This window comes from Agelaius phoeniceus, chromosome 7, assembly GCF_051311805.1.
Source record: "Agelaius phoeniceus isolate bAgePho1 chromosome 7, bAgePho1.hap1, whole genome shotgun sequence".
Lineage (NCBI taxonomy): Eukaryota > Metazoa > Chordata > Aves > Passeriformes > Icteridae > Agelaius > Agelaius phoeniceus.
Genome location: NC_135271.1, coordinates 32,583,259 through 32,602,992, shown reverse-complemented (window position 1 = coordinate 32,602,992; position 19,734 = coordinate 32,583,259). Strand labels below are relative to the sequence as shown.

Sequence of the window (19,734 nt, the reverse complement as noted above, 5' to 3'; positions counted from 1 at the left end):
CTATTATGAGGGTAGGATGCCTGCACCCCAGACAGCTGGGTAAAACCCTTTGCTTACTTCAGTTTTGTTTGATCCTGAGAGGCTTTGTGCCTGAGATAGAGTGAGCAGAGCTGAAGCAGATGTGGTAACAAATAATGACTACACTAACCTTTGCCTTACCTAGAGCAGCAAACTTGAAAGAGCTTGAGTAAAAATTGTGGGTTTTTAAGTACTCCTTAATATGCAAATCAGTTTTGCTATTTTTGTATGAAAAAAGTTATTTTTCTGCTTTGAGGCACATAATACAATGCTCAATTATTTTATTCTTCTGTGAACCATAACAAACCTTTTTATCAGTTTGTTTATGTTTGGAATTTCTCTGTCATTAGTAATAAACCTGTGTTCATGTAATTTTATGTGTGATTAAGAAGTCACAGTTCTCCTAAAATATACATATTTTTTTGAATAACCTAACTTGATTACATGGAATTTCAATACTAATGTGCATATGATCTTTCTTCAGATTAACTGAGATTATTTTTGTTACAATTAAACAAAAGGGTATTCCTCTAATCTCAGCATTTGCTAAAATACATATACTAGTTATCAGTTTGTCCTAAAAAAGTATACCAAACACAAAGGTTTTGTAAAAAAACTGAATGGCTAATTCCTAAAAATCTGTTTAAGTATCCTAATTCCTAAAAATCTGTTTAAGTATCCTACTCTTAAAGTTCTACAATCCTTGTAGAATATATCTTTAGCAGTGGTTTTAAAATGTAATAATACTCATTACTGATTTAACTTGTTTTTCCCCAGGTATGTTTTTGGCTGAGATGATTGAGAAGTACTTTGTATCTCCCACACTATTCAGAGTCATCCGGCTTGCCAGGATCGGTCGAATCCTGCGCCTCATTAAAGGCGCTAAGGGAATCCGCACTCTGCTTTTTGCTTTGATGATGTCTCTTCCTGCTTTGTTCAACATTGGGCTGCTGCTCTTCCTGGTCATGTTCATCTATGCCATATTTGGCATGTCCAACTTTGCCTACGTCAAGAGGGAAGTTGGGATTGATGACATGTTCAACTTTGAAACGTTTGGCAACAGCATGATCTGCCTGTTCCAGATCACCACGTCCGCTGGCTGGGACGGTTTGCTCGCCCCAATTCTCAACAGTGGGGAGCCAGACTGTGACCCCCATAAAGATCATCCAGGGAGCTCTGTGAAAGGTGACTGTGGCAACCCTTCTGTTGGGATTTTCTTCTTTGTCAGCTACATTATCATATCCTTTCTGGTAGTGGTGAACATGTACATTGCTGTGATTTTGGAGAACTTCAGTGTTGCTACCGAAGAAAGCGCTGAACCCTTGAGCGAGGATGACTTTGAGATGTTCTATGAAGTCTGGGAGAAGTTTGACCCCGATGCAACACAATTCATAGAGTTCAGTAAATTATCAGATTTTGCCGCTTCATTAGATCCACCTCTTCTCATAGCAAAACCCAACAAAGTCCAGCTCATTGCAATGGATCTGCCCATGGTGAGCGGTGACAGAATTCACTGCCTTGACATCTTGTTTGCTTTCACAAAGCGTGTTTTGGGGGAAAGTGGGGAGATGGACGCCCTCAGAATACAGATGGAAGATCGGTTTATGGCAGCCAATCCTTCTAAAGTCTCCTATGAACCAATTACAACCACACTGAAACGAAAGCAGGAGGAGGTGTCTGCTGTCATCATTCAGCGTGCTTACAGACGTCATCTCCTGAGGCAAAAAGTCAAAAAAGTATCATGTATATTTAGTCAGGATAAAGGTAAAGAGGAAGATGATCTGCCCATGAAAGAAGATATGATTATGGATAAACTAAATGAGAACTCCACTCCAGAAAAAACAGATATGACCCCATCCACAACCTCCCCACCTTCTTATGACAGTGTAACAAAGCCAGACAAGGATAAATATGAAAAAGACAAGTCAGAAAAAGAAGATAAAGGTAAAGACAGCAGGGAAAGTAAAAAGTAACATAGAAATCTGTTTGTAATAAACTGTTTACAGCCTGAAAAAGTATGTATTTGTGTCAACAGGACTCCTGTAGGAGGTACATGCCAAACTGTCAGTTTTTACATATATAGATATATATATAATTATATATATATATATATAAGGTCAGTGCCTATAGCAAGACAGTGACCCCTCGTCATCAAACTGCAACTCTGTAAAACAGGGTAACATCTTGACAGGAGGTTGTTGTTTTTAGTACCAGCTGACACTGCTGAAGAGATGATAAAATGGCCAACCAGACTGTAGGGACCAGTTAAAAAAATAAGGTGCAAACCTATGAATCTCTGTGTTTAACATGAAACACACAGTACAAAAATTGTATCCACTGTTAGCATTTCAACAGTCACATTTGCCATATTTTTACAAAAATCAGTGTTGGTGAACCTATCATTTTTTAATTCACAGGTTGTTTACTATTATATGTGACTATTTTTGTAAATGGGTTTTATGTTGGGGAAGGGGGTATGAGGACCAGGTGTTCTACTCTCGGATTCTCTATAATGTACAAACAGAAGTGATTTGCATGAAGGCATGCTGCACTTGTAGTTCATGCATGGGAAAACATGACGTCGCACAAAGCAGCAGTCTGACTACTTCCATGTTTCAGGGTGGCTCTGTATGTTGAGGTGCTTAATAACAGTATCCGTATCTCATCCAGACAAATCTTAATGTGCCTGTAAAGTCCCATAGAGTCTACAATAATAGAACAGATGTTTTATTTTTTCATAAGTCATTTAACAGTAGTTGAACAATCTCTGTATAAAAATTTTACCGAGGGACATAGAGTCCACTTCTAAGTATTCTTCTGCGGAAAACAGTTTACCTGACCTTGGGAAATTGAGCTTACCAAAAACCTGCAAAACACAAGGATTATGAAGTTGTTCTGCTTCACCCTGCAGTATCATTTAGCCATCTTCTGCTCTCAGCAAGGTTGACATTGTATGTGTTGATTAAAAAAGTACCCTCTCTGTAAATAGTTATTTTATCCCGTGGTGCATGTTTGAGCAAACAAATAATGACATGTGCACAATATTTATTGCATCAAATATGTACCACAGTAAGTGTAATTTGCAATCTCTCAACAGCTAATATGAAGTATTCTGTACCATTATAGACAGTTTGGAAGCTATCACTGATGCATGTTTATCTTGCCTTTGCTGCTGTAATTTTACTCCTTCCACTGTTAAGAGTCTAATATGGGAAGCCATAGCTCAGTGGTTAAGTGAAATAAATTGTTCAATTGGTCATCATTCTTTCACGACATCAAGCAATAGTTTGCAGTTATTTAAGAGCTTCTTGCTTTGCATTCTAAAATTTTAAGTGACTACTGTACAGTGCATAGTCAGACTGTACAGGATATGTTGCAAACTGCTTAATCTGTTGAAAACTACATGGATAGAATTTTCTAAGAAAATATAAATAATGTAAAAAATACCATTTTATTTTATTTTTCAGCATTTTGTACATAAAATAAGAAATGAGAATTATCTTCAGGTTGATGTTACTGTCACTTTTATTACTTTCTATCCATAGCACTTTTTAATTCAAGAACTTCACAAAATAAGAAACAAAGGAAAGAATGGGGTAGCTTTAGTTTTCTGCTTTTTTATTAGTACTGTATTTTTGCACACATTTTAATGTGAAATAAGTTTCAAACTGAGTCCAAAATGCACTTGCTTCCAAATAGATATAACTTGTAATTGAAATGTGGTGGGGAGGATTTGTTTAAGATTCTAGCACTGCCTGCATCAGAAGTTTCAAGGTAGTATTTTTATTCATGAAATCTTTACCAGTGTTTGTTTACATAGACTATTCTTATTCTTGTTGATTCATGCTGCACTAGAACTGTTCTAAATATAATATGGGATCCACAATGCTTTTTTTTTCCACAGGAATTAAATAGCAAACTTGTATAATTGATCACATCAGGACATTTTGTGTTTCTTACACAAGCAAAAATTCGATGTTGACTCCTCCTTTTACAAAAATATTGACTTGTGTGTCGGTGAACTGCATGCAGGAAAATGCTATTACCATAAAGAACAGTAAACCACATTACAGTTGAGCCAAAAGAATAAAGACTTCATTTTTTATTGTATTTAATTGTTTTGTGTGCATTTTTTATTTTCCCACTAAAAAATATTGAATATCAAGAGGTGCTATGAAAGTAAAATATATATAAAATGTTAGAAATAGGTTTGTGAAAAGTAAAAAAATTGAAGCTGTATGCTTCCTGAAAGATTTTAAACATCATTTCAGCTTACACTCTTGAGGTTATTAATCCTATTCAGGATCCCTGGATAACATTTAAGAGCTCATGATGCTTCAATCCCTTTTTCATATCAGGTGTTCTGAGACACCTAAAAAACCAGATATTAAAGAAAGTCTCTAGCTACCAAGGCTGCAATATATGTATCATTTCAATTATATTTTACACTTGAAGTGAAGAATTATCTTTGTGTTATAAAGAAAAAAATATTTATCTCATTATTTTCTAAGTATAATTTATTATTTTATGATAAGACATGAGAGCCAAATTTTTAGGTAGCAATCATATTTGAGTGCTATTTCTAAGAAGAATTTTTCTCTGTTTTAAATTTAAAGTAATGCCATGAAGGTTACACTGAACAAATTTAAACCACAAACTCTAATCATCATCATAGATGTGCAGATATGCACTCTACATCAGATCCTCTGAAGAGTACTGGGAAGACCAGATGTACCCAGGAATCTGTGTGATGTGGAACTCTGAGATGCGGGTGTGCACCCCAGGAGAAACACAAATGGAGCAGTCAGATGGTGCATGCCTTTCGTCCCTTCTCTCCACAATTTTCAACCACTGATAGTCTCTTGAGGTTGTTCACCCTAGAAACGAGTATTGCTACTCTCGTGTAGTGAGCACTTAGGCTGCAGAGTTTCTGTTAGATTTTTCACATCAGCTGTAAAAAACAATTGTCAGGGCAGGGTGTAAAAAACTATTGTCAGATAAGGAGAGATGAGAGAACCCAAAATCCAAAATATCCACAATCCAAAGTGTGTAATTAAAGGACAAGTTTCACGCTGGTTTGGTTGGTTTTGGGGAGAGAAAAGTCTTGAAAAAATAGCAGCTACATAAATAATAAATTTGTCTGACTTAGACTGAAAATAATTAGTATGTGTCTGAGAGGGGTTTGCGCTTACCAGAAGACGAGCACAAAGTAAGAAATTATTAAATGCCTTAAACAACAAGCAGAACAACAAGCAGCTGTGGTTGTGCTTGGGTACCCCTCCCTTTGTTGTTTGTTTAGGAAACAGATCTGCAGCAGTACTGGAAACACCTGTGACAGACCGATGGGACACGGGCGATGCCCACGCGTGTCCCGCAGCATCCCGCTCGGAGCTGCCCCGGCCCCGCCCGGCTCGGCAGCGCCCGGGGCCGAGCAGCGTCCCGGGGAGGGCGGAGCGGGAGCCGCTGGGGTCACCCCGCCCCGGAGCCGGGGCAGTGCCGCTGGCCGCGCTCTCTGCTGGCGATGGAGGGCGGGGGCCCGGCGTCCCTGGCGGCGGCGGCGGCGGCGGCGGCGGCCGGAGCGGGCGCGGGCCCGGCTGGCGAGCCCGGGAGGCGCCCGGCAGCGCTGGGATCCCGGCAGCTCAGGTGAGGGCCCGCAGGCGCAGTGCGCGTCTGCCAGCGCTCAGGCGGCGGCGGAGCGCGGCGCGCCCGCTGCCAGCGCAGGGGCTGGGAGATCCGGGTGAGGAGAGAGGAGGGCAAACCCCGCTGGCATCTGCGCTTGGGAGTCACCCAGAGACAGCGGCTGTTCCCAGAGCGGAGGCGATCTGGATCCTCGCCCGTAAGAGCGCCTGTCTCTGCTGGCGTTTGGCACACCTGAGGTGGAAAGGGATGCGAGGTGAGGTGAGGTGGCCTGCGGCTACCTTGGGTTAGGGCTCCTGGGGTTCTGGCCGGCCCCCGGCGCTGCCGCTGGCCCAGCAGGTCCATTCCCAGCCGCGGCCCTCGGCCCGGAGCCCCTCGGGGTGTGTGGGTCTGCCCCGCTGGGCCCCGCTAGGCCGGGGGTGCCGGGCCGGGCCTGGCCTCGCTGGGCGGAGCGCACGGACCGGGCTGCGCTGGCCCCGGCATAGCGGGATAAATGGGAAACGTCTCAGGGGATTTCTGTGTAGTATGTGGTTCTGGATAGATCTGTGGTGCTGCAAGACTGTGCTTGTCCTGTGTGAAAAACTGTGTTCTATATCCACTCAACACAGCAAACTCGGGAGCGGTGATATACCTCCAGTTCAGTCTTTGTCTAAAACATCTTCTGCTCTCAGTACGCAGGAAGACAAACAGTTGTGAGAGGCTAGTAGAGCCAAATAATAAACAGCTTGTTTCAGGCTGCAAAACATGCTCAGTTTCCCATGTTCGTTCACACTTAATGGGTAACTATACCCACCATATATTGCAGTGTTCTGAAGGAGGATGTTTTACTGGGGAAAGAGTGCTGACAAAAGTCTGCCACAAAAGATTTCACATCCACATTTGTCACCCTTACTTTATCAGTGGGCAAATTGGAGAATGGATTTTTGCATAGTGTCTGTAGAAAAAACAAAGCTCTAAGGGATTCGTAAATTTCAGTATATTTACCCTGAAAAGTGGCAACGTAAACAAACACGCAAGGGCAAAGGTGCTGGATACCTTAGGGTGATTCCAGAACAACTTATGTGCTTTTTAGTCTTGTCAGGGCAAAGCAGGCTAAAGTAATCTCTAAAATAGGGGTTTTAAAAATTGACTACAAGGAAAGGCCTGCCCTTTTTGTAAGCCTGTTCTTATCTGTGGCTATTGTTTCAAGATAGTATATTCATGTTTATTGTTTGTAGAGTAGTTCAGGTTAACTCAGCAACATCCCTCACTAGTCACTAAAATTGTCATCATAATTTATTTTAGAGAATGCAGTTAAGTGCAGCAAAATGAGAAAATGTGGATAGTTTGTAACTAAGCATGCTTTATTTTAAAGTGTTCTTACACTTCATAAAGCTTTTTAGGTCTACTTAGCTTTTACTATGAAATAAAGAGAGCTTTCTGCAATATGTGGTAGAATTTTGGTTGAACCTTGGGAAATCTGTTTGTATTTTGAGTTAGGTAGTATATATGGAATCTAAAGTGCTTGAATGTAGACTGGTTTCTTCACTCTGTGGAATAGAGTGAATAGAACTCTACACTTACTTGTGTAGTAGTCCAAAAAGTGTTTGCAGCATGCACTGTTACCTTGCTATGAATTTATCTTTGTGATAGGTCTTGTGTCTAGTGTTTAGATTTTTGTCTTTGTGAGGTTGTTCTAATGACAATTTAAAGTTATTTCTTGTCTCTGTGATTGCATTGCAATGGCTGTGGAGGGAATAAGCAATAAGCAACTGCAGGAGGTTGTAATGTGTGTTACAACACACATTCACTATTGTAAATTGTTGTATTTTGGAAACAAATGGCCTTGTAGAGATGCTACAGATCGGCAGACAGCCTTGTTTGGCACTTGTCACACTGGTAGCACAGCTTGCTTTAACCACAGACAGATGTTACTGCATGGATGTACTACATCAGTCTGTTTGTTCAAAGTGAAGGGGAGGGAATGGGGCTGAGCTGGGGGTTGGTTTACTTTCTATGGGGGAATCTCCTACAGGTGGTTGATGGTGACTGATGGTTTTGGTTTAACCCCAGCTGGCAACTAAATGCTGCACAGCTGTTCACTCACTCCAGCAGCAGGATGGGGGAGACGATTAAAAGGGTAAAAGTGAGGAAAATTGTGGGTTGAGGTAAAGGCAGTTCAGTAGGTAAAGGAAAAGCTGTGCACACAAACCAAGCCAAACAAGACATCCATCCAGCAGTTCCCATGGGCAGGCTGGTGCTCAGCCACATCCAGGACAGCCAGGGCTGCACCACACGTAAGGAGACTTGGGAACAAACACTGTCACTGCAAACACCTCCCCTTCCCCCTTCTTCCCCAGGTTTGTATGGTGAGCATGACACCCTGTGGTGTGGGATATCCCTGTGCTCAGCTGGTCCTGGCTGTGTCCCCTCCCAGCTCCTTGTGCACCCCATTCTCCTCCCTGCTGGGGCTGTGTGAGGTGCAGGAAAGGCTTTGACTGTGTGTGAGCACTGCTCAGCAATGACAAAATCATCCTGGAATTACCAACACTGTGTCCAGCACAAATCCAAAACACAGCACCATACCAGCTGCTATGAAGAAATTTAACTCTCTCCAGGCCAAACCCAGCACACTAATTTAGAGAAATGTTGAGCCAGAGAATAAGAAGGTTTGAGTGCTGTAAAGGCCACAAGCAACTCACTTGATGAGCCATTGGAAAGGTCTTAGGTGTTCGTGTACTCTACCTTAGACCCACAGGAGAAATACTGACAAGGTATTCTCAAGAGATCAAAACAGCAAAAAGAACTTTATTGGCAACTTTAGAAAATCAAAGAAACTTTGAAAAGGGTTTAATGCAGCATTCAATCAACATAAAACATTTCTCAAAGCATTAACTTGGCCCATTCAACTTAGCAAACTGTAAACCAATTCAGTTTAAAGTTCTTAAAAATTCCAAGAAGAAGGAATTAGAAGAAGAAAGGAAGGCAGAAAAGATCCAGAAAGGACACATATCAGTACCAACTCCTGGATTCCAGTGGTACTGAGATAAAAATTCCAAGAGGAAGTAGGGTCAAGAGATCTGATTTCTTTGTGTTTGGCCTTAAATACCCCTTGGCCTTCCTGGGCCCTTCCCCCAGGTGGGACTTGTGGTCATTTGGCTGCTTAGGAGCTGGGTTAGGGGCTCCAGAGGTGGGGTGTGGAGCATTTCTTCCCCTGTGCCAGGAACTGGCAGCCACAGCAGGGCTGGGGTGCAGCAGGCTCTAGGGTGGGGGGTGTGCAGCAGGGCACCAGGGCAAGGCCTGACCTGCCCCTGTGCCCTCACACCTGCACTCCAGAGGGTCTCTGGACATCAATCTTTTCATCTCCCACAGGTATCTCTGGCAGTGAAGACATCTCCCTGAGGTGTGTATGAATTTGATAAAAATAGAACATTTGTGTTACTGGAAAAAGGATTCATCAAATAGATGCACTGCATCTAAAATTATCTAGAAGATATAATATTTTTATTTTTTGCTGTTTCTAGTATGCATCATTGTACTGTATTACTCTTTTACCCCACAACCCATTTAAGGAAGCATATATTTTTGCTAATTCTAAAAACTTGTCAAACGAATAATGCCACACTATTCTGAAAGTAAAAGTTTATCTTTTAGAGGTTTTCTCACTGAACTGGTTCACTTTGTTGTAGATTGCTTGACTTTTTGAGTCCAGTTTAAATACTTTTGCAGACCTTAATAAAGATGCAGGTATCACTGCTCTCCATCTCCTTCATCCTGTTTGCTCTATGGCTTTGACAGGTAAAAAAGAGAAGCCTGTTGCATTTCCCATTTCCCAGGCAGGGCCCTCTCCATTGGGAATGCCTTCCATTACTCTCAATATCCACAGTTACTTGATGATTAGTCCAAGCATTTGGCAAGACCAGCACAGTTCTGTGCCAGGGTGTGCAGGCTAGGTCAAAAAGGAGAGCGGGCATGGCCAAAATGGAGATAGCTGCTCTTATCTGCCCTCCAGGGAGGGGGGTGAAGTGAAGGTAATCCAAACTAATTGGTTTTGGTGATAATACATTCTGTATAATGTGCTGTCTGATAAGCAAGTGTTGTTAGAACAGATAAAAAAGAATGTATTTCCTAATTAATGGTTCTGCAAAGCAATCTGGAGCCATGAGGCAGTCTGCAGATAAGACTTGTACCTAGTTCCCTAAGATTCTTTTTAAATTAGTCATAATGTGATACTTAAGTAGTTAAAATGTTAAAAGGTATTCTAAACATATCCGAGACTGCTTTGACATATAAAAGCAGTTTTGCAGGTAACTGTTTTGCAAAACTGTTTTCTTTGGGGTTCTCCCCAACTTCATTGTTGTGTCACAAATCAGCATATGTGGCCCAAAGGTCACAGCATTTCAATGCAGTACTTACCATGTGGTGTTCTCAGGACATTTTTATCATACACATATTTGACAGGAAAATAAGTCTAGTGTCTTGATAAGATTATAATGGGGTACTGAAAGGGTTATGTTTGAAAGTATGAGTTCCATGTTATTACATGGATCCTTTGATCAGCCTGTTGGGTTTTTTTTATTCACACTTCTGCAAACTGTTTGTGTTCAAGTGGGAACTGCATGACTATGGGTTTGACACTGCTTTTTCACTTTGCTTTGAAGTGCCAACAGCCTTCTCAAAAGGCATGATGTTCTATTTTAGTAATCAAGCACTGATTTTTGTTACCTGGTGAGAATAGATACAAAGGGCAAATTGCATGTGTACCTTAGAAATATTGTTTTATATCATTGCATTAGCAGTCTTCCTTTATATAGTTTCTTATGCAGTATTTTTTTGTCTGTGCTTTAGTCTTTTGTCTGTTCTGTTTTTTTGAGATCTTTGTCTCTCTACATAAATTACAGTAATGTAAATCACTAATGTACACTTTGTACCAAATATGTCTGCAAAGGACACATATGGAAGTAGGTATTTTTGTGCTGGATGTAGTAGGTATGAAATACAAATTTGCCTCATTTTGTATAGACAATGCCTATATTTTAGTGAAAATTTGCAAGATATTTGTGGAAGGAGGATTTGGAAGAAAGATTTGAGGCAGCATTTTGTTTTCAGGTTGAAAATACTCAAGCATTTTTTATACAAAACCCTGAACTGTTGGTCATTTCACAGTAGACTTGTTTCTGTTATAGGCTTGCTATGTCACAACTGGCTTCTTTTGCAGTTCCCATGGCAACAAGGATTTTTGAGCTGCCAAGCAGGATACTGCTTTGAGGGAGTATAAATATTCTTTATTACAAAAGAAATTTTGATCATTGAAAGCTGATCAGGCACTCTGCTGTTCCCCCTCAGGTTCCTCCCAATCATCTGTGTTTTGCCCATATGTTTACATCTAAATGTGAATTCTTATTTGACAAGAATACCTATTCTAATTTTTAACGTGGTATAAGAAATGATGAAAAAATTGTCAAGCCTTACTGTGGTGATAGCATAGAAAAACATGTTGTCTTCCAGTTTTCAACAAGCAGGAGAGCACTCTATATACCCAAAAATTTGTATGTTTATATATTTGTGAACATCATATATGCTTATAAAACCACTGAGAGTTTAGCTGCTTAGAATTTGCTCTGCTTCTGCTAATGTTTACTTTGGCTTGAACTTGTTTCCAAGATGCATTCATAAAATATTTACTTCTTTGACAGACTTACACTGTATTTTTTAAATGAAGGATCTCAAAATACTGCACCCAATTCACAAACTAAAATTTATTAACAGTGGCAGTAATTTTGTGTTTTTTTCAGTGTCTGTCTCTCACCATCTCAGCTGAGCAAAAGTGGCATGGGATGTTTGGGGTGTATCCTGAACCAAATAACTGTAGGATAAGCCTTGATAGAGTGACTCTGCTTTAGTCGTTTTTTCAAAGTTAGATAGCTTTTCTATGTTGTTGTTGTTTTTCCTTCTGAGCACTTATTCCAAAATAAGAAGCCAGTTATTCAGATTTGTCAAGTTCCTGCCATAACCCCACAGTTTAGTATGAGTTGTTTTGTTTTGTAACTAGTAAAAAGGAAATGGGAATTACAAAGTTGCTGAAACAATCAGCTCAGGTAAAGTAGATAATTTAATGTTGTAAAAGCCTCTGAATAGTACATCTAAGAAATTTATCCTCATAAGCTGTGGTAATTTAGAGATGTATTAAAAACAAATTTGGATAGTAAAGGCAGCTCCCAGTGGCCTGCTGGTCTTCATGATTTGGGCTGGGAGACATCTCTTCCCCCTGCCACTGTCACCACACACAAATGTGGATTATTATGGAATCATGAAAAGGAAAAAACACCCCTGTGACCTCTACAACTGGAGCTACTCATTCAAAGACAATCAGTTCTGCTGGAGAAGGATCATACAGGAAAGAGCAACCTACTATTTAGTAATAACTTCATCCAAATATCCATTTGTTTAAGACTTTTCACTACTGCTATCACCTGTGTAGGTTATAGCTGTAACAAAATAACATGCATATCCATGAAGAAATTGAGCCTAGCACCCAGAGCCAAGCATGAATAACTTGGATACACATAATTTTTTTTCAAGTGAAGCTAGAGGTTCTGGAATTACTGATTTTATTTTTTTTTTTCTTCCAACTAACTTCCACTAAAGTAAATAATATTGGAAAAATGCTTACAGGCTGCAGAGGTATACAATTCATAATGCTGTATATGATTCTGGAACATTCTGTTTGGAAATTGAAGAAACTCAAGCTGTGAAAAGTGGAATTTGGAACATGGGTCTGAAAAGATTTACGGAGATGGATAGCATCTGGCAGTGTATTGCATTGCCCCTCCTCCCCTGCCTTCCAACACCACCTCAACTCACTTGTAAGAGCCTGAAGGCTTATTTTGGAATTTGTTTTCTGGCTTTGCTTGTAATACTAGGCAGTGCAGTTTTTCACTGAATTATTTGTCCAGCGCTCCCTAAGAATTCAAGAGAACAGATAATTGCTCCCTTGGGTTTTAGGCTGAAGAAATGCAAAAAGTTTGGGAAAAGGGATCCCTTAAATGCAATTAAAGAATAAGAGTGGAGTAAGAATGTCAGGAACTCTCTTGTTTCTGGTGAGGATGTGAGGCTGGTGATTCTGCATGGAGCTCGTTAAATGGATTGAACAGCTAGCTTCTGCATCTCTGTTGAGACACATTAGGAGTGACAATGTGATGACATAATCACTGACCCCAGATTGTTCTCGGCTATAAATCCTCTGGTTGCAGTCTCCACTGTTTCTCTGCATGTGCCGTTCACGTTTAAGGGCTTTTCAGATCATCTCCAGCACCATCTGCTGTATAATGGAAAGAAAACAATTGTGCTGTGTGTGGAGCCAGCTGACTCCCTGAGTGGATTTGGGGGGTTGCGAAATCCCTCTCGTCTGGAGGAACTTGTCTGCTCGTTCTCACTGCCATTCTGAGCACTAGTCGCTAGGCTGCCATTATGCATGAAAAATAGAACAAAGTAGGCACTCATTTACAGGGACATACACGCTTTTGAGCTGGTCAGATGCTTTATGTGCCTTTTCATGCTCGGAATACCGCACGTCCTGGTGTCCCCCCAGTCGGAATTGGGGACACATTGTGTTTGAAGCACCTTGTCAGGATGAGTGTGCTGGTAACACTTGCGGTGCAGGGCCGGGGGCAGATGAGCACAGGATTCCTTAGCTGCAAGCATTCACTAGGTGTCAGTGCCTGATTGCAGCCAACTGATGCTCCTGCCGAGTTCTTTGATCGTGGAACCTCCCTTATGAAGAGGGATTTTAAAGAAAAATCACACTTTTGTTTGTAGAATGCAGTGTGGGTTACATTAAGGAATAACTAATGAATAAAAATAATTACTTTAGTCTTTTTTTTAAGGAACAGTCTGATAAAAATGCTGATATTAAAATAAAATTACTACCATGTTTTGTGCTTAATGAAGATAATTTAAGACTTAGAATAGTTCCTGAACTGATCACTATCAGGCTTTCTTGCCAGCATCTGGTGTATTACTGATGAAACACTCTGCTTATACTGTTGCTGATCCTCGGTGTGAGTAAAATTCCTATTAAGATGTGGAAAGATTGTAGTTTTTATAGTCATATATTATCTGTAAAATGAATACATTCAATTATTATCAAAACTATTAAAGATCAAGTCTGTAAATGTCAATCAGAGAAGAGGAAAGCCCCATGAATATAGCTAAAATTGCCTGGTTTTCTGTTCTCTTACCATATTGTATCCCTAGAGTGAAATATAGTGTTTATTAGAATATCTTGAATTGCTTGCGTCTCACTATTTGATTTTTTAAAAAAGATTGACTAAAAAAATTGATTTAAAATCCACTTTAAAAACATTTAAATTCATATTTAATTTAGTTTTAGTAATAAATGATTAGGGAACTCATACTTTCAATCTCTGTAGAGTGATCAGCGTTCATCTAAAAGTTTAAATTGTTCCAAAATGGATATTTTTTGTGTTGCCTGTGAAAGTGCTTGGTGAGAACTGTACATTAGTAGGTCAAAATAGCAAAAAGAGTCATTCATGTGATATATGAAAATATTTGAATTCGCTTTCCTGTATCTTCTTTGTATGGAACTTTTCCTATTATATTTTAATCCATAACATTGAGTGGATGATACCCTTTACCCTTTTATACTTAATCTATTTACAAGTGAGGCCTTTTGTAGAACTGTTCCAGGTTACCCTGGGGAAGTGCCGATGGTCATGCTAATAGATAAGAGAAGTTGGCTTGGTTACAAAGACAAGTTTTTGACCTGTGCTGTACACTGTCTTTCTACATATTCAATAGGTAGCAGAGATACTGAAGGGATTGTCTGATGGCCAACCTTCAGTATTTTCCCTATTTGATGTAGCTGTAAAAGGGTACTTTCTTTGATGCCATCTTTGTTTCATCATGCCGCCTACCTGTGAGACACGAACCATCTGATCATCAAGGGCTGATTTCTGCTGCCCCAGAGTCACTCCATTTATGTTGAAGCACTGTATCTCTCATCATGGACACAGCTACCTGACTGGACAGATTTTTCAGATAATTTTTGATTGAGTTTGTAAAAGATCTGTAAGGGATACAGTAGAAAGACTGTGGAGACCATTGTCTGCACCTCTCCCTTAGAGACACACTGAATATAAACACTTGTTCTAAATAAAGGAGAGCTTAAATGACTTCTCATTGCATATGACTCTCTGATTTTGTGTCTGAACACTGAAGGAAGCCTGTTCTCCAGCTTCTATCACTCATTAACTTCACCAAAAATTATGTATTCACAATGATGCAAAATAAAGCAGACTCTGTCTCTGCTTTGAAAATCCTTCCTAGCCTAAGGCTTAACAGTTTGTGTAAGAAGTGAGGCTTTTTGGTTTTGATGACAACTTTGGGATTCTTCCAGAAGCTGATCTGTCTGAAAAGAGCTCTCTCTGCCCAGTGACAATGTTTTTTGTCTTTCCTTTTTTGACATGTCTTGAGAAAACTGTTTAAATTAGCTCCTGGTTGTTGCTTTTGACTACCCTGTTTTTCACTGCCAACCCTGACCTTCTGTTGGTATGGCTCCTTCAAAGTTTGTGATTCTGCTAAGCGCTTTCTTGCAGGCTGCTGCTGCACTGAAGGTGATTAAAAAGGCATTTGCAAGTCAGGAAATCCATTTGATGTCTCTCTGAAGCTACAACCTTTAAAGTAATGCTTACTGTATTTTTAACATAGCCAGTAGAACTTGTGTCATCCTGTATTCAGTCATCGTGCATTTCACTGGGGCTCCCACCTTGCTGAAATGGGCATCCTAGCACTGTAGGATATCTGAATTCATAAGCTTTAGAGTACAGTCAGCTCTGTGCAGTGGAAATCCAAAGCACTGATCTCTTTTCTGTGGGTGAACTCTTAATGTGATTGGATTTTCTCTTCTACCAGTGATAGCCATGTACTTGTTTATTGTAGTTGAGAGCAGTTCCTAAGAAAATGAAAGACTTGGATACTATTTTTTCTTGGCTGAAAGTGTTGAAATTGACACCTATTCATAGATATATCAGAGACACAACGTAATGAACGAGCTACAGAATAATGTTGGGAGGATAGTGCTAAGCAAGGGCTGCCATTTCTCTTGGCTGATATTGGATGAAATGGGGCATAACACTCTAATGCTGGGCCACTCACTTGTGTGTAAGGATCATTTGGCTTTCTTGTTCACAAGATGGATTTGGAAATAGGAGCTAGACTCTTGTTCCCTGCCAAGTGAGTCTTCTCTTCTAGAATGCTTTTGCAGATCTGTATGTGAAGACACAGGTCGATTTTTGCAGAACACTGCTTTCTTTGGTGCAGCTGAAGTTCCTGTTACTTGGGGAGTGAGGGCATTTTAATTTATCAGAAAAATTATGTACGTTTTGAATTCCACCTTAGCTGTGATGGAGGAAAAAGTTAAATAATGACCTTTCATTTTACAAGGAGACAAATTAGGCACACTCTGAATTTCTGAAAAAGCATCTGATCTTTCATATAATTTTCCTCTCCTTTTTTTAACAGCTCTGCCATTTACAAGCTTTAAATTTGCTTACTATTAATTCAATAGCTTAACTTGATGCCCTACTCATCGTCTTTTGTGATTAAAGATCTTTAATCTTTATGTGATGCATAACTTCTTATGTTTGTTTCCTGTACAATGGTGATTTTTCTTTATGTTATTACAAACAAACAGGCATGAGAATGGCCCCAAGGAAGTGGTGATATTGAAAGGCTGGTAGTACTGGTGAGTCACATGTCCTTATGAACTGGACATGATTTCCTTGGATGCTCTTTCCTTGTCTGTTATGGTGAGCTGTGCATCAGCAGCACTGGGGAAAAACACTGAATACTATCAATAGCAACAGTGCATGGCCTTTCCTAAAAGTATACATGAGGTAAAGGAGGAGCTCCTTCAGTGACTTCTGGAATTAAATTTTGTGTAAGCGTATTTAAAAATGTAGTACTTTTGTTGGTAGAAATGTAAAACACTGTTAATTTTTTACACCAGAAATGGTTACGAAAAAAACCTGGTTTGTCTGTATGATGTACTTGAGGACCTGATTCACTATTTGATACCTCTTTTGATGACTGGTTGGCACATGGATACATGTAGCAGCATATGGCACAAAATCCAATATCTAATACAGGAGAAGGGTGACTTTTAGATATCAGTGTAGCCTTGTGACCTCCCTGGTCATCTGTGTGAACTGACTGTGGGCAGTCCCACAATAAAAGCCCCAATAAAAGTAAAAGGCTAAGGACTACTTTTAGTGACCAGTATGAATGAATATGAGCAATAGGTGAGGCTGAAGATAGGGTAGCTGTAGACTCATGAATGAAGCTGGGCAGGGGAGAGAGAGCTGAACCTTCCTAGGAAAAACCAAATTAGGAGGATTAGGACATTGTGCATGTGATTGAAACCAGGATGATAATATTCAGGGCAAAATTTATCTAAATCTAGTTGATTTTTGATTTTACTCTTGAAAAAATGAGAAATGCCCACAGTTGGGGTAAGCATCAAATGTTTGGAGGAAATGTATTTTTAGATATTATCCCTGTTCTTAATGTTTTTCCAACTCTCCTGTTTGAATTAGATGTTTCTAAACTAATTGTGGTATAGCTGCTTAAGCTCATAATATTTGGCTTCATGCATTTATCTTTCTGTATGTTTTATTAACCTTAAAGGCTTCATCAAGTCAGGGCATTAGTAGAGGAGGAGGAATATAAATAAAAGAAGAAACTCTTGCCTGCAAATAAGCAGATAAAGAACCCTTATAAATCTTTCAGGTACTCAGCTGTGTTGACTAAGTAAAATCTCATAAGGTGCCTGTGTCATAGCAGTGAAAAGTGGTGTTCCTCCCTGACCTAGCTGTCAGTCTGTCTGTGTTCCTTTCAAAAGTTAGTACCTCCTCTTTGCCCTTACTGTGCTGTGCCACCATCACTGGAGCAGATACGCCTAAAAGCCAAGGATTTTTATTTACCACTAATAAAAACTGTGTTAATAAACTTTTTCAGGTTTGTTTAATTTTGCCTTTCAGTCATGAAGCGTAGATTGTGGTTCAAGAGAAGCTTGGTTTTGAAGTCTGATGTTTTAGGCTTTTGTATTGTTATTTAGTTATGAGAAGTCAAATCTGGGTTTTGAGAAGCGCTTACCTGACTTAGTTGGTTTGCAAATAAGCAAAATTGGAAATAATTTCCATGGTAGAAAACTGCTTTATAAGATAGTCAGAGATGAGTTAATGGAAATCTATGTATACTCTGGTGCAAAAGTTCCTCGCTTACCTTTTGTCTCTTTTTGTGTCATTTGTTATATGACTTTTGCTTTGACTGAAGGCAGATAACTATACTTTTGAGCTGATTGAAGGAGTATAGACTGAATGTTGGTAAGTGGGTGGGAGTCTGAGAAACTTGAAATTTATGTAACTTGCATTCCAAGAGGTTTAAATTAGTCTGCCTTGAATATGTTTTTCAGTTTTGCCTGAGATTTGTTCTCACCTGGCACTATTTTCATGGAGGTTTCTGTGCTGTAGGTTTTCTTAGTTTTTGTTTTTTTTTTTTGGTTGGTTGGTTTTGTTTTTAATTTTACTTGATTTCACACAAGCTCGCTACATATATTTTAAGAAGAAAAGAACATTTGTTTTGGTTTTCCTTGGTATTGTTTATCAAGGAGTAAAGAAAATCTTATTTCTAATGGGTGCTGCAGTACTGTTTGTGTTAAAGCTGTGGCAGGTGTCTTTGGCCTTTAGCAGTGCAATAGGCAGTGTAGTCCTTCCCCACTCACCCCATGGATGAAACTTCCCAGTGTGCCCATTCCCGAGGCTCGGCAGCTGCACTCCCAAGGCCACCCTTGTACAGCTGGGACCAGAGCCCTCCATGGCAGGCGGCCCCAGTGACCCGGCAGGCCCTGCTGGACATCCAGCACAGCCAGACCGAGTTTCCTCACCAGTTCCATCCCGGGCTGCCCACAGCAGAGCTTCACATGCCCATGAAGCTGTTTATTCCTGGCACAGTAACACAGAAGCAGCTGGAGCTGCTGCCTCTGAGCAGGGACCCCCAGCAATGGCTTTGTGCCTTCACCGTCCCAGTGCGGAAAAGTCTCGCTTCTCCTCCAGGAGTCTTCAGCTCTTGCCACCCTCCCCGTGTCCATCCACCTTCCTGGTGTCACCCAGCTTCATCTCCTTTCTTATTAGTAAGTTCCTCCTGTGTCTCTCAGTGTCCATTCACCTGGCCAGCATCACCAATCTTTGTGCCTTTTGTTATCCCAAAGTTGGCAGTTCACAGCCTCTTGTCTCTCTCTGGCCTCCCACCCAGAGCTCAATCTGCATCCTCATCTGCATTCCCAGCATCTCAGTGTAGTTTTTACAGCTCCTTGATAGTTAATTCCTCCTACTGTAACAGGAGGAATATATTCAAGTGCCAGATCCACTGACCAGTATGATGTGTCTTATGAGAAAGGGCTTGGTTTGTTTCCGTTCTGAACTGAAACACGGTTCAACTCCCTTAGTCACAGTAGAGTCTTCTAGGTTCTGTTGAAGAATAAAAATGTATGAATGCTGTCCTTAATGAACCCTGTTCTTTCCTGAAGCAGTTTTGATTTTCAAAATATATGGTGATGTATTTACACTGTGCATTGCCTGGAATTATCCTCCACCTTTTCCAACCTGACCCGTCTTCAGGCTTCATTGGCAGTCAATGGGCGTTGAAGCCAATATAGCTTGTTATACGGACTCCGCATTTTTACTTTGCCGTTTGACTGTGGAGTTGTTTTTTTACCAAAGACTCGTGGAAACCCTATCACACATATCCTGCTTGATAGCTTCCAACTACTTAAACCCCAGAATACTGGGACTGTGCAGGCATTTCTTAAGACTAGGCTATGGCATTTTTCTACCATTTGTGAGAAAGAAACATCAATTTTCCATTTGTTTTCAGTCATAAATCATACATAACTTCCTGTCAATGCCAGCAACTTCAAATTGGGGAAACCTTGCCCTGGGTTTCATAATCAAACGTCAGTGGGTTTGAAAAAAACCACAGTTTTTTTGACTATGCAGGATTTTTCTAGGTAGCTGAGTAGAC

At 40.3% G+C, this 19,734-nt stretch overlaps 2 protein-coding genes across 7 annotated transcripts in view; both read left to right on the top strand.

Annotated features, from left to right (window-relative positions):
• Positions 1-4,128, top strand: part of SCN2A (sodium voltage-gated channel alpha subunit 2) — a 73,633-nt gene extending 69,505 nt beyond the window's left edge. For all 5 annotated transcript variants that reach the window (XM_077181468.1, XM_077181465.1, XM_077181467.1 and 2 more), the window contains exon 27: positions 796-4,128. In XM_077181468.1, coding sequence (XP_077037583.1) covers positions 796-1,991 — 1,196 coding nt within the window. In that variant the 3' untranslated portion in view covers positions 1,992-4,128. The remainder of the gene's footprint in view (positions 1-795) is intronic.
• A 1,378-nt stretch (positions 4,129-5,506) lies between these two features.
• Positions 5,507-19,734, top strand: part of CSRNP3 (cysteine and serine rich nuclear protein 3) — a 97,930-nt gene continuing 83,702 nt past the window's right edge. Inside the window, exon 1 of one of the 2 annotated variants that reach the window (XM_077181472.1) lies at positions 5,507-5,661. The gene's annotated coding sequence lies outside the window, so the exon portion shown is untranslated. Of the gene's footprint in view, positions 5,662-5,681; positions 5,912-19,734 lie in introns of those variants that run through there. The other variant, XM_077181471.1, reaches the window with a different exon arrangement.